This window comes from Anomalospiza imberbis, chromosome 2 (genome assembly GCF_031753505.1).
Source record: "Anomalospiza imberbis isolate Cuckoo-Finch-1a 21T00152 chromosome 2, ASM3175350v1, whole genome shotgun sequence".
Classification (NCBI taxonomy): domain Eukaryota; kingdom Metazoa; phylum Chordata; class Aves; order Passeriformes; family Viduidae; genus Anomalospiza; species Anomalospiza imberbis.
In genome coordinates this window covers 109127000-109147069 of record NC_089682.1, presented here as the reverse complement: position 1 = coordinate 109147069, position 20070 = coordinate 109127000, and the positions used below count along the sequence as shown (strand labels likewise).

General features: G+C 37.7%; 1 protein-coding gene across 5 annotated transcripts in view; it reads left to right on the top strand.

Annotated features, from left to right (window-relative positions):
- Nucleotides 1-20070, top strand: part of FGF14 (fibroblast growth factor 14) — a 377260-nt gene that overhangs the window by 350924 nt on the left and 6266 nt on the right. For all 5 annotated transcript variants that reach the window (XM_068182551.1, XM_068182549.1, XM_068182553.1 and 2 more), the window contains one exon: nucleotides 19004-19202. In XM_068182551.1, coding sequence (XP_068038652.1) covers nucleotides 19004-19202 — 199 coding nt within the window. The remainder of the gene's footprint in view (nucleotides 1-19003; nucleotides 19203-20070) is intronic.

Below are 20070 nucleotides of genomic sequence, written 5' to 3'. Positions count from 1 at the left end.
GAAAACAGAAACATCAAAAAAAAACCAAATTTAATAAAACAAAAGGAAGGGACTTTGGAAATTTTTAAACAGTATAGGACTTTTTTTTTTTTTTTACTTTATTATTTGTTCTGGTTTTAGATTAGCTGCTGTATTCTCTCTCTCTTTTTTTTTTTTTTTCTTTTCTTCTTTTTTTCAACAGCACAGCTGACCTAGTTCCCTTCACTGTCATTCACATCACGTGCAGCATCATACTCATGCAGAGTAATATTTTGTGAGAGCAGTTTTCACTTTAGAATAAATATCTGTTATGAAAGGATAGGGGAGAAATGTATCCTAATCCAGGCATTTTGCCACAGATCAGGTTCCAAATATCACAGTTTTCAACTGTGACTTTCTCAGTGGCAGATAAAGGTGAGGCCATTTCCATGACTGCTTAAGGGAGCCAGTATTGATGAATACATGGAATACTTCACAGAGTGCCTCTCTTCAAATATTGATGTTTTTGATGTACTTTAGTTTATGTATTAATGCATTAATTAGTTTATGTATTATGGATTATGTATTAATGTCCTTCTGATATTGGTGATACTAAAAAGGGTTATTTATATTTACAAATGTTTGCAGGTGGGGTTTTTATTTTCCAAGGCATTGGAGATTTTTTAATGCTGCTGTTTTAATCTATAGAAAATAGACATAATAAGAACTCTCCTGAGTGTGGTAAGGCCTCTCCATTCTTCATGATGAACATTTTTTTGAAAGTAATGTACCTGCAGCTTCTGAGTCTTAGAAAGAATCAGAGTGCCCAACAACAGGGATCAAATTCAGATGAGACTATCCATACAAGTAATGTGCTCCTGATTTTTATTTTAATAAAATAAATTACAGCTCATAACATGCTATGTTTCTTTAACTAATTTCATAAACAAGAATCATAAATATTATATTTAGATAAATAAACACATTAAAGACTATAAATTATTCCTGGATATATTTACTCAGTTCTGTCTATTTGCCATTTTGCTCATTGGCCCTGAGGATTGACTCCTGACAGAGGTTTCAGCAAGTCAAGGAAATACTCAGGCTATTCAAATACATAAAGTTATGCTAATATTATAATTTTTGCACAGTGCTTAGAATTTAATTTAAACTATGTAAAACAGAATGTTGTTAAGAAATTATTTTCCTCTCTTTTTTTAATTTTTTATTTGGGTTTTCCTTTTGGAGCAGTGAACTAAAAAAGAAGAAGTATATATTTCATGAAATACAAGGGGTAATTTATTTACTTCTAAATGGTGTGATGCCTACAGAAGTCTTTTTATCCTGAGAATTAAACAAGGAATGACTTATGACTAAATATACTCCCCAAAAGTTAAAAATATGTAAAAATTAAATTGCTTGGGGACATGATTTTAGAAGTGGAATCTAATAAAAGCATAATAAAGAAATGACCAAGATAATGAAAGTCTGGCATCTGCTGAGTTTCAGTGAAGGGAGAGAGAGCCTCTTTTAATATTCATAAATTGAGCCATAAGCCAGCCAGGAACAGGTTCCTTCCTCTGTCCACCTTGACTGACGGACCTCCTGGAGAAACTCAAAAGGAACCCAAATTTATGAATATTTTAATATTCATAAATTGAGCCATAAGCCAGCCAGGAACAGGTTCCTTCCTCTGTCCACCTTGACTGACGGACCTCCTGGAGGAACCCAAAAGGAACCCAAATTTATGAATATTTTAATATTCATAAATTGAGCCATAAGCCAGCCAGGAACAGGTTCCTTCCTCTGCCCACCTGGACTGACGGACCTCCTGGAGGAACCCAAAAGGAGATGTTGCTGAACACCGGTCATGGCTCAATCCATCTGTCTGGGAGGCTCAGGTCCCTGGTTACAGCTGCTGTGCCCCGTGGCCAGTTCCAAGCAGACCACAATACCAGTGCTCTGGCTGTGCACGCCCTGGGAAGGTGCCGGGGAGAGAGGCTGCTCCCTGCCCCAGCACCAGCTCCCTGCTTCCCCCGTGCCAGGAACATGTATCCCCAGCAGGAGCCAGGCTGGTCCTGGGGCTGTTGCCTTTAATGGCATCCCTGTAGTGTCCTCATGGTGTGACCTGTTTATCCTAAACTCAGGGCTTTCATTAAGGGCCTGTGAAGCTCACTCTGCAGGCTGGCTATCCCTTTTAGGTGATGGTGGGCATGGAGTGATGCTGATGTGAACACCCAGACAGAAATGTTAGGTATTTACTGGTTGGTGTTTCGTGAAATCTCTGGCCAGGAGGAGCTGTATAAGTCTTCCTTTAATCTCAATGTAAAATTTAGCATTTAACCAAAGAGAATAACTCCCCTTCAGTACTAAAATCAAGGATACTTTTATCAGACACGTGGGGCCAAGTACTTAAAATATTAATTCTTATCTTCCAGTGAGGATCCTGAGTATTTTTGTATCAGTTTTCTGCAGGTTGTAATATTTCAAAATTTTACCTCTGCTTTGTGACCCGATGTAGATGGAGTTTGAGTCAGTCATATCTAATATGCACAAGCTGAGGTACCAGATAATTTTTTTGTAAAAGCTATGCAGACTATGGGTGTTGTACAAATTGTGAACCTAAGTAGTGTCAGGCAAGAGACAGATACTCTGTGAGTAGAGAAGGGAGATTATTTTTTCTCAAATATCACAGCACTTTATTATTATTGATAAGAGTAAATAATTAAATACTTAAAATAGCATTCTGGAGGCAGTGATAAGTTATAAAAATAAAGCAGAGAGGGTTTTTGTCCCCTTTTCTTTGTAAGCATGACTCCATTTACTTAATTTCAGCTCCTGAAAAAGCTTTGCTAACACAAATTGATCGGCTGAGGCAGGGGATGGATTGTTCTCCCCTGGATATCACTTCAGAGCAACAGGAATTTCCTACTCACTTCAGAACTCTGCTAAAAGGTTTTATACAGAATTCTACCTCCTTTTACGGTGTCAGGCTGCAACCTGTGGCAACTTAGCTGTCCTATGAACGTACCCTTTCACATTCCAGAGCTGGGTAAGCGTACTGCATGGATTCCGCTTGGGAGGAAGGCTGACAAAGCAAGGAGATCCTTATTAACTGCTTGTCTTTCCATCCTGAGGTCAGTGTCTCTCCTAGCATCTCCTGGAGAAAGCTAGGTGAGTGGTTTTTAAAAAGGGAGGAGTGGCACAGCTAAAGTGCTCCCCTACTGTCAAAAAAATGAGGCAGAGCTGCAGCATGTCCAGACTTGAGTATCAGGATGTCATCAGGCCCATCTGAAGACATATGTTATATGTTTGGCTGGTCCCAGGTACCTTTTTAATGATTAAAAATGCCATTCTGCAATGATAAAATTCACAAGAAGCTCTGCAAACAAGCCCTAGCACTTCATTGAATATATGGGAGGAGAGGTTTCTGTAAGCAATATTTTTTACCTGTTCATTTATCCACAGTGTCTCAGCCCAAATGAATTCTGCTTTTGATTCCTATGACTTGAGACCTTGCACTACTTTTTCTCAGTCCTACTGCACAACTCTGTCCCATGCACTTCTCCTGATCTATTTTTTAACCTAAACTCAATTAGTGGATTACTTTTTCTTAAACACTTGCACTGATGAAAGCAATAGAAAATCTATTTACTCCTACATTAAATAGGTTTGAGGATTGAGTTGCAACCACAGCTCTGAATTGCATTTGATCTGCATATGTGTTTAGATCTGGACTGGTTTTTTTAAGTTTGATGGTGAGATACCTAACTCTTCGTTGAGTGTTGTAAGTGAGGTATAGACAGGACAGCATAGGGATAACAGTGACAACCAGTGGTGAAAACACTTCTGCCCATTCTTGGGGCTTCCTGGGGAGGCTTAGCACTGGCAAGCAGAGGACATCAGCTGGGTTGAAAAATGGGACTCATTTTTCGAGTTTAGGGAAATATGTTTCTGGGTAGATTTCCACAGTTCTATATTTGGGGCACCAAAATTCCTGGCCTGATTTTCAGAAGCACTAGAGCAGCTGAGAGCGAAGCAGAGGTTGCCCAGCACTGCATAGCTTACCATCTGGCCTCCAGGTATTGCTGTTAGAAAATAATCTCAAAATCAGAGATCACCTTTGAGAACACTGGCTTTAATCTCAATTTTACAGATTTTTCTAGATGTACTCCAAAGGCTTTTTCCCAACTTATTTATTTGAAATGAAAGAGGAGTACATTTAGATCAGATATTCAGAAGAAATTATTTACCCTCAGGGTGGTGAGGCATAGAAACAGATTGCCCGGGGAAGTCATGGATGCCCCATCCCTGGATGTGTTCAAGACCAGATTGCATGGGGCTATGAGCAACCTGATCAAATGCAAGGTGTCCCTGCCCATGGCAAAGGGGGTTGGAACTAGATGATCTTTAAGGTCTCTTCCAACCTAAATCATTCTATAATTCTGTGATTCTCTTTGCTGGCTATGGTGGGTGGAAACACTAGTGCAGACCTTTGAAGACATAAAGCTTGACAGAAATGAAAAACATAAAAAAGTTTTCTGTTTGTCTTTTTGTGAAATACCAGATTTGTTATTGATGTAAATCACACAGAATGTAAACAACATGTTCTTGTTACTGCGGGGGACTGAGTGCCTGAGCAGAAACTGTGAGTGCTATTCACGGTGACTCCCTCTTTTCTAATTGTTGATCTCATGCAAGTACATAAAGGAATTGAAGTTTATTCACTGAAATTAGTGACTTGTGTAGGCAGGTATATCTAATGCCTCTGATTTTATGTTTACTGGCAGCATTGTTGCAGTTGCTGCTTTTTTTTCCATGGAAAAGTTCAGCTCCCAGGCTGAAGAGTTTCCAGAAGCAGCAGAGGAGGTACACCTGTGAGCACAACTGCAGAGGCAGCTCCCTGCAGAAGCACTCATCTCTTAATCACCGACAGAGCATCGTGTCTGTGCACATCCTGAAGAAGAGGATTTCTCCTTTTTTCTTAGCAGTCTCATTTGGAATGTCACAGCCTGTTACTGGCAGCCTGATTCACACCCTGAGATTTCCCAAATATCTTGGTGCTTCCTGCTGGCACCTCTGAAATACTTGGTGAAATACTGAATGTGCAAGGTGATGTGTCAGTACAGAGGATCGGCTCTAAATGCCAAGGAGATGTTACATTGTCGGGGACTCAGACGAACTGTACCGTGAACCAATCTTTAAATTTGGATTTAAAGAGAAATGCTTCTTTTCTACTTAATATTAAGACTGTGTTATTGTTTGGAAAAAACTCCAACCAGTTGCTGCTCCCATTTTGGTTTAAGTACTGGTAGGCCTGACAATTTATTGTTATTAAATTAACATATAAGAATTGTCTATTTTATTCTTGCTGCTGTTTGAGACATTCAGTGAATAAAGAAATAACCTTGGATTAGCCAAGTGTTATATCTGTACCAAGCTGTCGTAAATTGTACAGTAAAAAACTACCCACATTTCAAAAATATCTAGATGTTTTGGCTTGCTTTGGTTTTTTTTCTTGTTTATTTGCTCTTAGTTAGATCAAAAGTACAATTAAAAAGACCTGACAGGCAAACTAGAGGGGCAAAAGAAGAGGAGCTGCCACCTGCTATAAGTTTTAGATGCTTGATTACATGATCAGTTGTTTGATTCCTTCTGTGATGACTCTGCAATCTCAATTTTGTTACATGAAATACAGCAGCTCCAACCCTTTATGAGCAGACTTGGTCTCCTTAGGGTTATTTTCCCACCCTTTATACCCTATCCACTACAGAAATCGGGTATTTGAACAGAATAATCATAGGTAATAGTCTCTAAAGTTCAGTGAGGATTTTTTCAGTAATTGTCTGAAGTCTTTGCAAAAGACTAGAAGTGGCATTAATAAATACCATTATATAAGTGATAAGTTAAAACTCACAACTAAAAAGAAAAAGAAAGACAAAAAAAATAAAACAGGGCAGCACAGTACAGACAATAGTTTATAGTTTGGGAAATCTTTCAAATCGTTCAAAGCTCCCTTTCCATGTCCACTCTTTCATTTGCTTTTCCCCAAGTCATTGTTTTTATGCATTTTAAGTTGTGTCTGTGTTCCATTCTGACCTTGGCCCTTGTAGGTGATGGACACAGACAGTGTGTTGCTCACTTGTGAGTTATCCCACTCCTGCAGGCTCACCCCTTGCACGGGGTGTGCCAGTGCTGCGGAGGGCACGGCTGGAGATGTGGCAGCACGGGGCAGACCTTCAGGGCCACTGCGAGTCAGCACCAGTGAGATCAGCCCTGACAGGCACTGAGTCACACCAACTGCTCCAGTCCCAGTCGAAAGGTCACATTTGGTCGCCTCTTCAGTGAAGCCCATGTATCTAAAAAATCATGTTTTGTAAGGAATTACAAGCAGCAAGGCAAAAAAAAATCTGTTGATTATACAAAGGAACAGTACTGGGAGTTTTCAGGGGAAAGAAACACGTCCATATCTAATTCTTTAATACAAGCATGAGAACCAAATTCAGTTGTGATGAGTAAAGCATTGAAAAATAGGCTCTTATTCGCAGACTCACAAGGGACTCTTTATATCTATCTGGACCAATGTAAAAGGTAGAAGCTAAGAGAAATGTAAACAAATGGAACAGGAGTTTAAGTCTAAACACAGGTCCTTCAGCTGCATTTTTGCTTATTTTAAGAGTTTGGTGCGACGATCCAATGGGAATAACAGCAGAACATACATGTAATTTTGATAGATTTTATGAACATCATGCCATGCCTTGCCTTTAGGACAGGGAGAGAAATTGGAAACCCAGATAAAGCTGAGGATAAGCAAATTGCATATTTATAGCTCTTAATATGAAACTATAAGCAGGCAGTCAAACCTAAGGTCAAAGTAAACAGTTACATTCCTCAGCATATATAGGTATAGAAAAAGGTGTGCAATCACTATGGCATTCTCAGGACAAGGAGTTCCTCTGGCCTGTAGCAGTATTTTAATATGCTGATGGTTTGATTACTAGGGGAGAAAGATTCAAAAGTCTTGAAAGACTTTTGGGGAATGGACAAGAAAAATGGAATGGAGATCAACAAATACTAAAAGACAAAATATTCCACAATCTTGTAAGCAAGGAGGCAGCTGAGATCAGGGTGACTACAGAGGCATTAAGCACCAGGCATCAGCTGGGGCTCAGTGGCTGAAGTTGAGCCTCTTTCCAGCTTTTTTGAATTATTTCTTGAAGTTCAGAATTTATGTGCAGCATGGCTTGATGCACCTTTCTTGTGACCGGAACATACGAAAACTGTGCTCACCTTTGGTGAACCAGTAAAAAAGTGTACTGCCAAGAAACTTGGAAATCAAAATACCTGATATTTTCACCTTCATGCTTTTTGCTTTAGAAATCAGAGGGCTGTTTCTAAGACCTTAAAACAGTCTTTTCTTTGCATTTAGCAGTTTGTCCCTGCTTCTTACAGATGATGTAGCAGGGACTATGTTAATATGTGTACCCATTGTGTCCCTTTTACCAGTTGAGGGCAGGTTACAGGTCACCTTAAGGTTATAAATTGGCTAGAGTTTTGACTCTGATCCTCCAACTCTTTTTATACACAGTTGAATAGTAATGTATGCTTTCTAGCTCAGATTATCCTTGCAATTAGCTACTCAAGTTATAGATAATGTGTTTTTACTGCCATGTTGACAGAGAGGAAGGTCCTCCATTTTTCAGGAACGTGGTTGATGTACATTAAATTCCAAGCAGCCATAAAAGCAACCGTAATCTCAAGTAAAACCGCATTCCTTTCTTGGAAATATGTTCACAACAGCTGAGCCTCTTTGAAGAAGCTGTTATGTTTTACAGTCTGCCTTCCTGCCTTCCTTTCATCTCCTTATTCACCAGGATAGTTCATTAATAGGTTGAAGCTGCTCTAGGATAAATGTGTTGTGTCCATGCAAAGCTAAGTGCTGACTTTCTCAGGATGGCTATAGGAATATCCTATAATAGACAATGAGTTACATAGTGGACTGATACAACTGATTTTTTTAAGAAACTATTCGATTTCTAGCACCTTGAGTAAGTAGTGGCATTGATAGTAACACAGTTGCCAGTAGCTCAGGACAGAAATCTTGCTTTGTTCGTTGTTATGAAAACCACTTGATATAACTACTTCCTTTTTTTTTTTTTTTTTTTTTCTTTTGGTTCTGCAATTAACACTGAAGCAAATAAAAAGCCATAACCCTTTGCTATCACTTTGATTTTTGTACCTTTATGGGTTTTTCCAAGCATCTATCCTCATCTTGTATATAATCAACCCTTTAAAGTTTGCTGCTGAAAGAGGAATTTTATCTGAATACCAGGATGTAGATACAACCACCTTGGAGTTACCCACCCATAACAAAAACAAGCATCACTTCTGAGTGTGTTAGGGGTTGCTCGTAATCATCTCCTTTCTAATGAGATACATTAAATTTCTGGGCTTTTAGCACATAAACATATACCCAAAAATGTCTGACTTTTTTCTTTTCATAATTTCCAACTGGTTAATGGTATGATGCCATTCCACAAAAATACTTTTTAGTGGCTAACATTTTATATCCCATTACTTGTTTAGTTAAAACAGGAGACATAGTGGATTTTGTTTTGAACTGATTCATGATACAGTTTTTGAAAGTTTGAGTGTGAATCTCCGTACTTCAAGTTTCTTCTGATAATGGATACTTTAAGTAACAATTATGTAGATGTGTGAAAATTAAATAATAATAAAAACATGTTTTTAGATCTCTAGATGAACTGAAATATTTTAAGTGAACATTGCTTTTTACATTTTATGTATGCATACATATATGAATATTTCCTATACCAGAAAGACTTCTAGGATTTTTGTTTACACTTAATAATTTCAGGACAGGCAAGTTTGCTGTTGTGTTATATTTTCTGGACAGATATTTCATGGCAGGCAGCAGTTTGTTGGGTGTCCCATCCTATGGGCACTGACTTTTTAAGTGGAACAGTGCTGTAGGCATCTATCTCTATGAAAGAAAGAAAATGCATAAAACAAGAAATGGTACAGAATATTTAAAAGCTTGTCAGCCTGTCAGATTTTGGACGTCTTTCTGGTTTGATGTCCATCATTTTCTATCCTCTCATTGGAAAAGCAGAGAATGGATTTACAACCCTTTGTTTTCATATGTGCAAGGTGCTTTGGAAGGAAATGGAGAAAGCCTGTTGAATATTTGGTTGTGCTTTCAAAGAAGAAGAAAAAAGATGGGTAAAAGGATTACAGTGAAAGAAGGAAGAAATTGTTGGCTTCTCCTAAGCCACATATTTGCTGTATAAGAAGAGTTAAGTAAAAACAGTTACTTAACAGTTAACAAACAGTTAACTGTTTTAACAAACAGTAAAGTTTGTTGTTAAAGTTGTCTCTGTTCCCTGTACTTCCCAGCATTTAGTGATTGTGAAACTAAGAGAAGACTTAGCTAATGCATTTTCTCAGAGATGTGATGACATTCATTACAAATAATTTTGCCTTACAAAAATCTCCTCAGACTCAGGTTCCTCTGAGTTTACCTTTCATGTTCTTCTTATGAACACTGAGCATAAAAGAGCAAACGGATGAGAAAGAGACATTAGCAAGAATGTCATATAATAATCATATAATTATATTTCATAAAGTCTACCCTCCTGACTTTTAATTATTCCAGGCTCTGTCTTTTACAATAGTTGATTTTTAGACAGTGTAATTCATACACTGATGGGTCGTAAAGAATGGCTGCAAGCAGAAAAACAGGCTCACAACCATAAAGAAAAAAGAAATAGAAAAGAGTACACTAAAGTAGGCCACTTCATATAGCTTGAGTGTTCTTGCAACTTTTTCTAGCTTCTCAGCTTGTAAATTACACCCATTTTGAACTTTCATAAGTTCACACATCTTTTGGAAGGAACATGTAGAACTGAAAGAGCCTAAATTATACCTTGAAAATACCTCTAAATTTGCACCTATTTATGTTTACTTTTGCATTTGTACATAGTTATGGACATGTATACTATCATACTGAGAGAAGTCTGCAAAGACACCGTACATATGAAAATATACCATCCCATATGATGTTGCACAATAGTGGCAAAAACTCTAATCATTTTTCTTTATCCAATATTTTAGTGTATTAGAGAGGAGCAGAAATTTCCTTGTGGTAAATAACTAGAAAAAAGTCATCCTCCTTTGTTCTTTTGGGCCATTTCAATAGGTATTTTTGAGTTTTTCTTTATACCTTGTTTTATGTGAGACGTTTACGTTGCAGAAGATTGTCTACAGTAGTGATTGCAAGTGTCTGGATAAACTTGTGTCAAAAAATTCCACTGTCATTTGGAAAGGTTTGGTCTATGACTGAGAGTCTCTGTATTCCTCCTGCATTATTCATCCAGGGACAGGATGGTGAATTGATGGGCAACTGGAGGAGAATTTCTACCCCAGCCTATCATGGTTTGTTTCAACAGCTATGTTGTTAAATCCTCCTTTCCGTCTCTTAATTTAGTGCTGTCCCATTTTTCCCTTGGCATTGACCTTTTCTAGATGAGAGCCTGGTGCTGTCAACAAGCTGATGAATTATGGCTGTTCTGAGTAGAAGTGACCATCAAATATAGGCTGGTTTACTCATCTTCTTCTCCAAAATCCCCCATGACAGTACTGGAAGGAAATATTTCTTACAATACAAGCTATTTCTCTTAGTCATGCCTTGGGGCATCTGCCTTCCGTATTGATGTTGGGTTTCTTTAATCACAGATGCTGTACAGGAGATAAAAGATGTCTCTCTGTGTTGATACAGCAAGGAGTTATTGTTGGTGTTTAAGCTGAAGCCTTAAAGCAATTTTTACTGCATATTTGAATCTTAAGGGAAGGTAGATGCCGAGGATTAGGTGGGGAGGAGATTATGCTCTGGGAGAACAAATATCTCATTTCTGTGATACAAGGATTCTGGCTGAGTTTCCTTTAAAGCCAAAGATGTACCCAAGCCAAAAATTACACATTTCTGTGAAAGTTCAGAGTTAAAATTAAACAGAAAATAACTTCTCTCTCCTTCATGTGTCTGTGGGGATACTTGACCATAGGCTATAACATGTGATGGCTCTTGGTGGGCTGCAGACCATTCCCAGACCAAACCCATAGGTTCAAATTTGGCTTCTCAATAATATTTCTAAAATAAATTTTACTTCTTTTATTCAGAAGAAGCAGCACTTTTTAGTGGTTCTACTCTTGAGCATTTAGTGAAGTATTCTAGTTTTGGAATGAGTGTCATAAAGACAGTTTTGAAAATTAGTAACCTTTTCCAGGCTGCTGCCACAAACTTTCTCTTGTGTTTAAACAACCTCTACTCACTCATCCCCCGCGGGAGAGTTATGTTTCTGATCTTCATTATGGGCTGCATTTCACAAACATTAAGTCATTTTTTTTGAGTCAAATTGTCCAACTTTAAATAACATTTATTGGAAATGCTCATATCAAGGAAATTTGTTCTATCTCAGCTGTGTCCCACTGAGTTGATGACTATGAATTGTAGATAGTGGTCAAAAGAAGATTGATACCAGAGCACTGCTTGTAACATAATAGTAGCTTCTATGTAAGAATGAGAGAGAAATATATGGCTTCTCCTGACTAGTATATATAAGTAATAATTTGGTATCATTCTTGCAGTTATTATTTTAAATATTCTTTTATCTGACATCATTGTTTCATCTTTCAAATGGTAAGTTTATGAAAGAGCATGTGCTCTGTACTCTGCCTTCCATAAAAACATCTTATTGCCTTTAATAAATTATAGATTAATATGACCATAGCTTCTAGTTGTAAGCAAGGTAACCTATCTATTGTGAAGTAAGGAAATTTTTGTAAACCAAGATGCTGTATTCTATTATTGCCTCATCACTCTCTACAATTACCTGAAAGGAGGTTGTAAGCAGGTGAGGGTCAGCCTCTTCTCTGAGACAAACGGACACAAGACAAGAGGAAATGGCCTTAAACTGCACCAAGGAAGGTCGGACATCAGAAAGAATTTCTTCACTGAAGGGTGCTTAAGCATTGGAATGGGCTGCCCACGGAAGAGTTAGAGTCACCATCCCTGGACACGTTCAAGAAATGACGGGAGGTGGCACTTAGTGCTGTGGTTTAGTTGACATGGTGGTGTTCAGTCAAAGGTTGAACTTGATGATCTTGGAGGCCTTTTCCAACACTGATGATTCTTTTATTCCAATCTGGACATAAAATTAAGCCAAACTTGGTCTTTGATCAGCGTTAAGGATGTTGGACTAGGCGATCTCCAGATGTCCCTTGCAACCCTAACTCTTTTGTGATTCTCTTAAACACACAGATATCTGTTCAAGCTATTTTTGTTAGCTTATCTTTATGTATACTATGTGAATTTTATTCATGACCTTATTTTAGGTGCTTATGAATGTACATGAATAAAAGAATTACTACATGATCATTCATATCCCTGCTAATTAGAATTCTAGTTAAGTGCTAATATTTGCAATAACATTAATTTACACTGACTTTTGCCTAAATTTACTCAAAAGTATTTGATTTCTTTATAAGCAATTATAGCCACATCTTCAAGTCTTTAAAGACCTTGAAAGTGAGATACAGAAATCGTAACTTAAAGTTTTCTTTTACATGCTGACATTTTAATGTACTCTCAGTGATTCTTTAACCAGCAAGAATCATCCCTGATTTTTACCTGCATCATAGCAAATCCTCTTATTATAACTTTCTCCTTTTTTAAAGACCGCAGATGGTAATCTTCAGAAATAGAAATTATATTAGCTGAGAAGAGACAATAATGGCGTTCTATGGCTGTTGTAATTTATTGAGGAAAGTTTCTATAAGAAAATGGTGGCAAGTGTTTAAAAGGGGCTGTGAGTTTTTGCTGCTTTCATAGGACATTATAGGATTGTCAGGTTCAGCTATTACTGCCTTTACTTTTGAAGTTAGTAATATGACTGCAAAGCTTGCAGTGGCAGCTAAAATCTTGTGTTCCTTGGTATCTTACTTGGCCAGTTTGCACATAGAAAATTCTGCCAACTTTGCTTGTTCTTGTTCTGATGTTTAAAAAATATGTTTATATTAGGGTTGTTTAGGCCCATATATACTAAATGTCTTTTCAACCTGCAGTTGAGAATAGAATATAAATAGAAATAGAATATAAATTTCTCCTTAATTCATGAGGTATGTAACCACGTGTTACAGCGTTTTCTGCTACTCAAAGAGGAGCTGATGCACAAGATGATTTCAAACTGCAGACTCTTAGCCATCTTAAGCATTGAGAGAATTTGGTGTTATGGACAGGAAATATTAAGTGATTTTTTTTGTTTTCCTATACAAGCATTTGTCAGTTAGGTTTACTACAAGAAGGTAGTCTTACTTACCTAATTCAATGTGCAGCAAGTCATTGGAATATCAATTTAAGTGTATTCCAAGTCTCACGTGCAGGAGAAGCCTCCTGATCTTACAGGTTTTGCTGCACAAATATGTCTGTGACAAGGCCTTTTGCTGTTCAGCTCCACTGCAGCTGTTTTCTGGGATCTCATCCTTTCACACTGTGATCACTGCAGCATCCTCCCCTCCTGCACTGAGGAATACAGTGCTACCCCCACAGCCTCTGTTCAGAACTCTGCCACAAAGTTCACTTCCCACCTTGATTATTTTAACTTATTTCTCTTCTGAGTGCATTTTCTTCATTAAGCAGACTGCTGCTTTTCAACTTTAAGACCAGTCTTCATGAGTCATTTCCAACCTTTCTATCCACTATTAAAATGTCATTTCCTTTTTTTTTATTCCTGTGTTGCTAGCCTCTAACTCTCAAAACACTTTAGTGCTGACTCTGTGCTGCTTTTCTCTCTCTGCAGAAATTTCTCATAAGCCTCCACAAAGCTCATGTTGCCCTTTCTCCAGTCCGTCCTTGAGAATCCTTTGTCATCATTTCTACAAAAAACTAAAAAAAAAAAAAAATCTGAAAACCACCTCCCACTGTGCCAATACCATTGATTGGATGTGTTGGTTTTTTTTGGATTGTGAGGTGTTTGCATCAGGCAGATTCCACTTGGCCTGTACTTCAGAAGCTCTGAGGTCCTGTTCCATAACCTGCACTTTTAGGTGCAAGTAATGAATAGTATCAGGGTTTTTTACAGTGCTTGATTAGCCTGGCTGTTCCTCGCCTGGCAATCTCTTTGAGTTTATATTGCAATTGTGTTTTCTGCACGGCACTGAGGAGAAACTGCAGCTAGTCCAGCCTACAGCTGTGCTTTGCTGCCTGGTTGGTTAACAAGTCCTGTTGTGCCCATCTCCAGCAGAGTCCACTGCCTCCTTGTTTGCTGCTGACTACAATTCAAGAGGATATCTGCTAGCTTTATCACTTCTGTGAGCTGTAACTAATGCCCTTCCTTCATATATTTCAGAATAAAACACAGAACTAAAGAGGCTTAAAGGTCGAGGACCAGAAGGTAGGAAACTTTTGTGGGAGCCCTTATTGTTGGTACAGCTGACCATTGCAGAGCCAGATTCTTACACTGTCCCTCGTGGTGTGCAATGAAAGGTTACTTTTTGTTCGGTCCTGACAGTTCTTTATTGATTTACTGAACAGAAATATAGTTTAAAACTGCAGGTGTCCATTTAGTTTTTAAACAATATCTGGAAGCTATGTGGCTAGTTGTGTTGTCGTGCTAGTTTTGCTTTTTAACTCTGTGGTTCACAGCATATTTCTTCTTTCTGAGAACTGGAATAGCAAAATGCTGTGCTTTGTGGGGTTTATTTTGAGGGAAAGGTCATGACTAAGAATGGATATGTGTAACCTCTCTAAAGCTAACTAACTTGAACAAACTAAATTGTGAAATCACGACAGTTGGAAGTTACACTGATAATCCATTCAAATATTTTCAAGTACTCAATGTCTTATAGGACAACAAAGTTTGCTGTACTTTGATTTTGAATGATAGCCACTCGCTACAGTGCCATGTTATTGATTGGCATTGAGGCTTAGCTTCATCATGTCAGACCTCAGCTTTTGATTGACAGGAATACATTACTTGGTAGGTAATTCATCTCAGTTGTCATCTGAATTACTTTCCAACAACCCCTTATATCTTTGTGTTGACACCACAAGTAACTTGAGCTCTTTTGTTCAGAAACTCGCATATTTGAGAAGTGGATAATGGCTCTTTTAATTTTATTTCTTTTGTGTTTTATTCTTATATGAAAGTAGATTCTGATACCACCACATGATTCCATGAGGTAAAACTCCATCATTTTAAATATTATGATGCTAAGATTTGGTAATGCTGGTGGGGGCCCTAAAACTAAGAACTCTGCAATGACAGAACTTTTGATTCCACAAGTTTTAACTCACAATCTTTAATTAGCAATTAATGCTACTGCAACTGGAATCAAAATATCTCCAAATAGGACTCACATTAAGCAAAAATTTGATGAGAATCTAGACAAATATCCAAGTGAAAATTCTTCTCAGCAAAGTGCAGTTTAATACATCCTTCATTTCTCTGGGACCCAGGAAGATTGCACCTCACAGCCAAAACCTATTCCTGTAGTTTTGGAAATTGGCAGCTCGTATACACTTTATTTCTCAAATGTTGCTTTGACAGGATAAAACCACTTTTTATATAAAACTACAGGTTAAATCTGGGCTCTGACCTTGAGAAAGAAATCCTGAGCACAAGTTCTTGTTTTCAAGTCATATCTGGTTTTGCAAGTTATTCATTCACTTCCTAATACAAAATGTCGTGGGATCAAAACCCAAAAAGTCATTCTTGCAGGGAAGATCTAAATTATTCATGTCAGCCAGATGCAGATTTGGATTCCTTCAAGTTGGATTCAGATAGGAGGTAGTCTAGGGGAGTGTCCTCACTACTCAGTTTCCTTTATAAAACACCTCTGTACTGCTTCTACCCCCAACAATAGGTTTAAATAAAGTCACCCATAGATTTTGTTTTTCTTTAAAGTCAGTGCTGATAGCACATTAGTAATTTTCCAGAAGTTCTCACTGGGTTAAGTCTAAGATATGCAGGTCTAGGTTTGACCTAGGTACATGCAAAAATAACATCTTAGGTGTTATGGCTATTTTACTGTAGAAAATACAGCAGCGATTTTCACCAGCTGAGATGGTGTCTGAGGCAAGACTTTAGGCACCACTCTTAACTTAGAAATATTCATTTTCACCTGAGCCCCAGGGTAGGGGCCAATTCAGAAGTCTCCTTCTGATTAACTCTTTTCTTAGAGGAACTGGTGTCTGCAGTCCATTATAGTAATTGTCAGGTGCCTAATTTTCATTAATGAATACTCCCCACACTGCTGGAACTATTAGTCTGTTTTAAAGTAACATATATTTAAGAGACTTTTTGACTGAGAGTTTAACCCAGGGAGAATAGCCTCCTAATATACTGGATGAATGCAAACTCTGTCCAAAGCTGTTGCCCTACCCAGTCATCTGGAACAGGATAGCTGCAGTAGTTTTCTGCAGTAGGCACAATACAGTATTTGGGTTTGACTCTTCCTTGTACCAAAAAAAAAAAAAAAAAAAAAAAAAAAATCAGACCAATATTATGTTTTTTATAACTACATAGTAGTAATGATGCCAGTTTGTCCAGTCTATTAGTCTGCAACCAGGAGTAACCAAGTAATTGCATTGCCATAATCTATTTTTTTTTTTCACTTGTTAAAGTAAATCCCTCCCACTTCATATACTGTGCACTGTCAGAAACACTACTGCAATGCCAAAGAAATGAGAGAGGAAAGAGACTGCTTTGATTCAGGGAAGGTATACGAATTGAAGGAACCCTGTTTAAGTATCATAATGGATATTGTTAGGGAAAATATACAAGTAGTGTTTAGAGGCAGACAAGCTGCTCTAGTACGGAGGAACATAGAATGACAAACAGCTTTTGTTTATAGCACAAAAAATGTGAGTATTGGCTAAGAAGTAGTGTTTATGGTAATTGAGCTTTACAAGGAAGTAAAACTTCATGGGGAACACAGGGGGTAGCATTTTCAGTGAAGTAGGCAATAAGGAGAGCTGTGTAGGCATTTCCTGATTAGCATCTGCTGTTTCAACAGCCCAGGAACATGACTCGCATGTAAATGCTTGTGCTAGGCTTTAACAGGCATTCCCTCTAGCATGCCTCCCTGCCTTCTGGTTTTATTTTGAGTCTCCTTTATTTTGAGCCCTACTGTGACTTGAAATCAGTGGAGGAGAAAGGAGAGTAACACAAACAACAGATGTCTTAAAGTTTTGAACAGAGAGAGAAAAAGCCCCATGGCAAAGGAGACGGTGCAGCTAAGGTGTTTTCCTGTCATTAGTATTCGGTGCCTCTGGTACAGACTCTATTTGCATTTTTGCATGTATATATATATACATATCTCTATATATGCAGTTGGTATGCAGTTGTACAGCGGGGGGTAAAAAAGTGGCAGTGCAAAAAGATGCCCATTGCACAATTCAGATTTTTTTTTGCATCCTGTAAGAGTCTGACATATAGACACCAAGTGTACTGGCTGACACAGCCAAAGCAACGTGTTTTAGGGCAGACTCACTAATTATTTCCAAGCTGCTCCCTGTTTTTAGTTTCTTGCTGCATAAAATACATTTTTCTTTAATCTGAAGCTCAAAGATTGGGAATGCTAATAGTGTGCCATGTGTTCATCAAGACAGCTTTGCTTACAGGTGGTAACTTAACCCATGGCAGTACAAATACCATGTACCCCACGACATTAGGAGAACCAGATTGTGCACCAAGTGACATTCAGTGCACATTCAGAAAAGTCTTTAATCTCTGCTTTTTGGTATGGGGAACTGTGTCTTTAAGGACTTCGATTTCCAGAAAGTAAATCTGTGGCAGAAACAGCTGTGAAATGCTTACAATATATAGGCAGCTGGGGATGGCATAGAGACCCTGAAAACACATTGCCTGCTGGGTGTTAACTCAGTACTGCATGGGGCCAGGAACAAAAAGAAATGGAAAAAAATAGTGTGAATGGAGAAGGGAAAAGATGTGAAGTTTGCAGATTTTTTTTCTTTTTGGGAAAGATAACTAAAAGAAAATAAAGAGTATTCAGGGCTGAGAACTTTGAGCTCTGAAATCTTAGCAAGCTACTTCCCCCTTTCCCACATCTACCTCCTCCTTTTATGTCTTATTTCTCCTACAGGCTTCAGCAGATGGGTCCACAGACGGAAAATCACATTCACATGGCAGCCTATTTTCTTGTGATATTTTAAATGTATATTTATTTGCTTATTAACTTGCTGGGTTTTTTCAAAGAATTTTGGTAATCTCTATCTCAATGGATATTCACACTGGTTGTTTTGTTATTTACTTGTGTTATTAACATATATATATATTTTTTTTTAATTATTTGGCTACTGGACTACAGAAGTTTATGCTTAGATTAACCTATATAGAGTTTTGGACAACTGCTGTTACTGAATGTGACTTCTGAAAAAAAAATCCAGTTTTGGAATGAATGCTGAGGATGCCAGTAGGAATTACTATTCTTTGTCCAGAAATTTGTATATCACAACAGTATTTCCCTGTAGTGGTATTGTCCTGGACTACAGGGATTGTTATATACTACAATATGTTGGTGGCAGCACTTTAATCATAGAATATTAATTGTTGTAAATGAGAGGGAGCCTGCTGCATTCAGTTAAAACAGAACAACTGTTATCTCATTAATACTATTTTTGCATAGACTTTCTTAATCTTTATAAGGCCATCATATCAGCAAAAGTAGCATAATAACAATAATTATGCCTGTATTTTAAATAGTGCTTTTATGCCTGTGGGGCTTTCTTTCTACTTTAAAAATATACTCTGTTGCACAGATGGGTAAACTGAGGCATGCATGGGAAGTGAAATAAGTTCACTGGAGGTCTTCCAGACAAAGACAGAACTCCTGATCTTAAAGCAGAACCTCATCTTAAATCATATATGAAACTTATCATGAGGTATTTGTAAGTTAACAAATCCTGCACTTTAGAGATACCATTTAACATTTGTTTTTCTTCCCACAGGAACTTTTTACACCAGAGTGCAAATTCAAGGAGTCTGTTTTTGAAAATTATTATGTAATCTACTCATCCATGCTCTACAGACAACAGGAGTCTGGGAGGGCCTGGTTCTTGGGGCTGAACAAAGAAGGGCAGGTCATGAAAGGAAACAGAGTGAAGAAAACAAAACCAGCAGCTCATTTTCTACCCAAGCCATTGGAAGGTGAGGCACAATCCATCTCTGGCAGATTCTCCTATAAATCTCACAAGAATAAGAAATGGTTTCCAAATTGCCTGTGCTGAATGTGCATGCCTCACACAGGGGCCAATCCCAATGCCACTCCCAAAGTTTCATAGAGCAGTTTTGTGCTTCCGTGTAGTGATGCTACAAAGGGCATATGTAAAAACAGTTTTTCAGGGACTAAGTGGTCATTCTAAAAGAAAAGAAGTCTTTTGTGGAATAGTATTGTGCTGTTTTTAAAATATTCCATTGTTAGGAACAAAATCTATTGTGAATCTTGCAGTGAGAAAGTAGTCCTTTCATTAGGCAGAATGAGATAATGAATATTGAAGATTGGGAGTTATAAAGGGAACAGATGAAATGTCAGCATTTTAAAGTAAATACAAAACACAAAGGTCTCTCTGTAGAATAAATCATGATACATTACTATGCTAAGTGATATAATGTACACAACTTGTGTAAGTTGGCCTTTAAATGAAGATAGGAGCAAATAACAATCACAGTAACCTTACACACCAAAATGATGTCACATTCTCTGAAAAATCCATTAATATCTCGAAACTTTTTTGTTATTTTATGTATTTATATATAAATATATACGTATGTATTTATATGCTGCCTTTTGCTTCTTGTCCTGATGGCACTACTTATTGTTCTAATTGCTGCACATAGCCTCAGATATTCTGCAAATTACCTAATTTCTTGCCATCTGAAAACACATACCTGAGTAATGCTTTGGTTAGCAGTCCAATTTATTTTGATATTTAACTTAAAATTTTTGTTTGAAGGATCGGTTTGTCAAATACTTTATCATAAGGAAAGACTCAAATAAACTTATGTTTATTTGAAG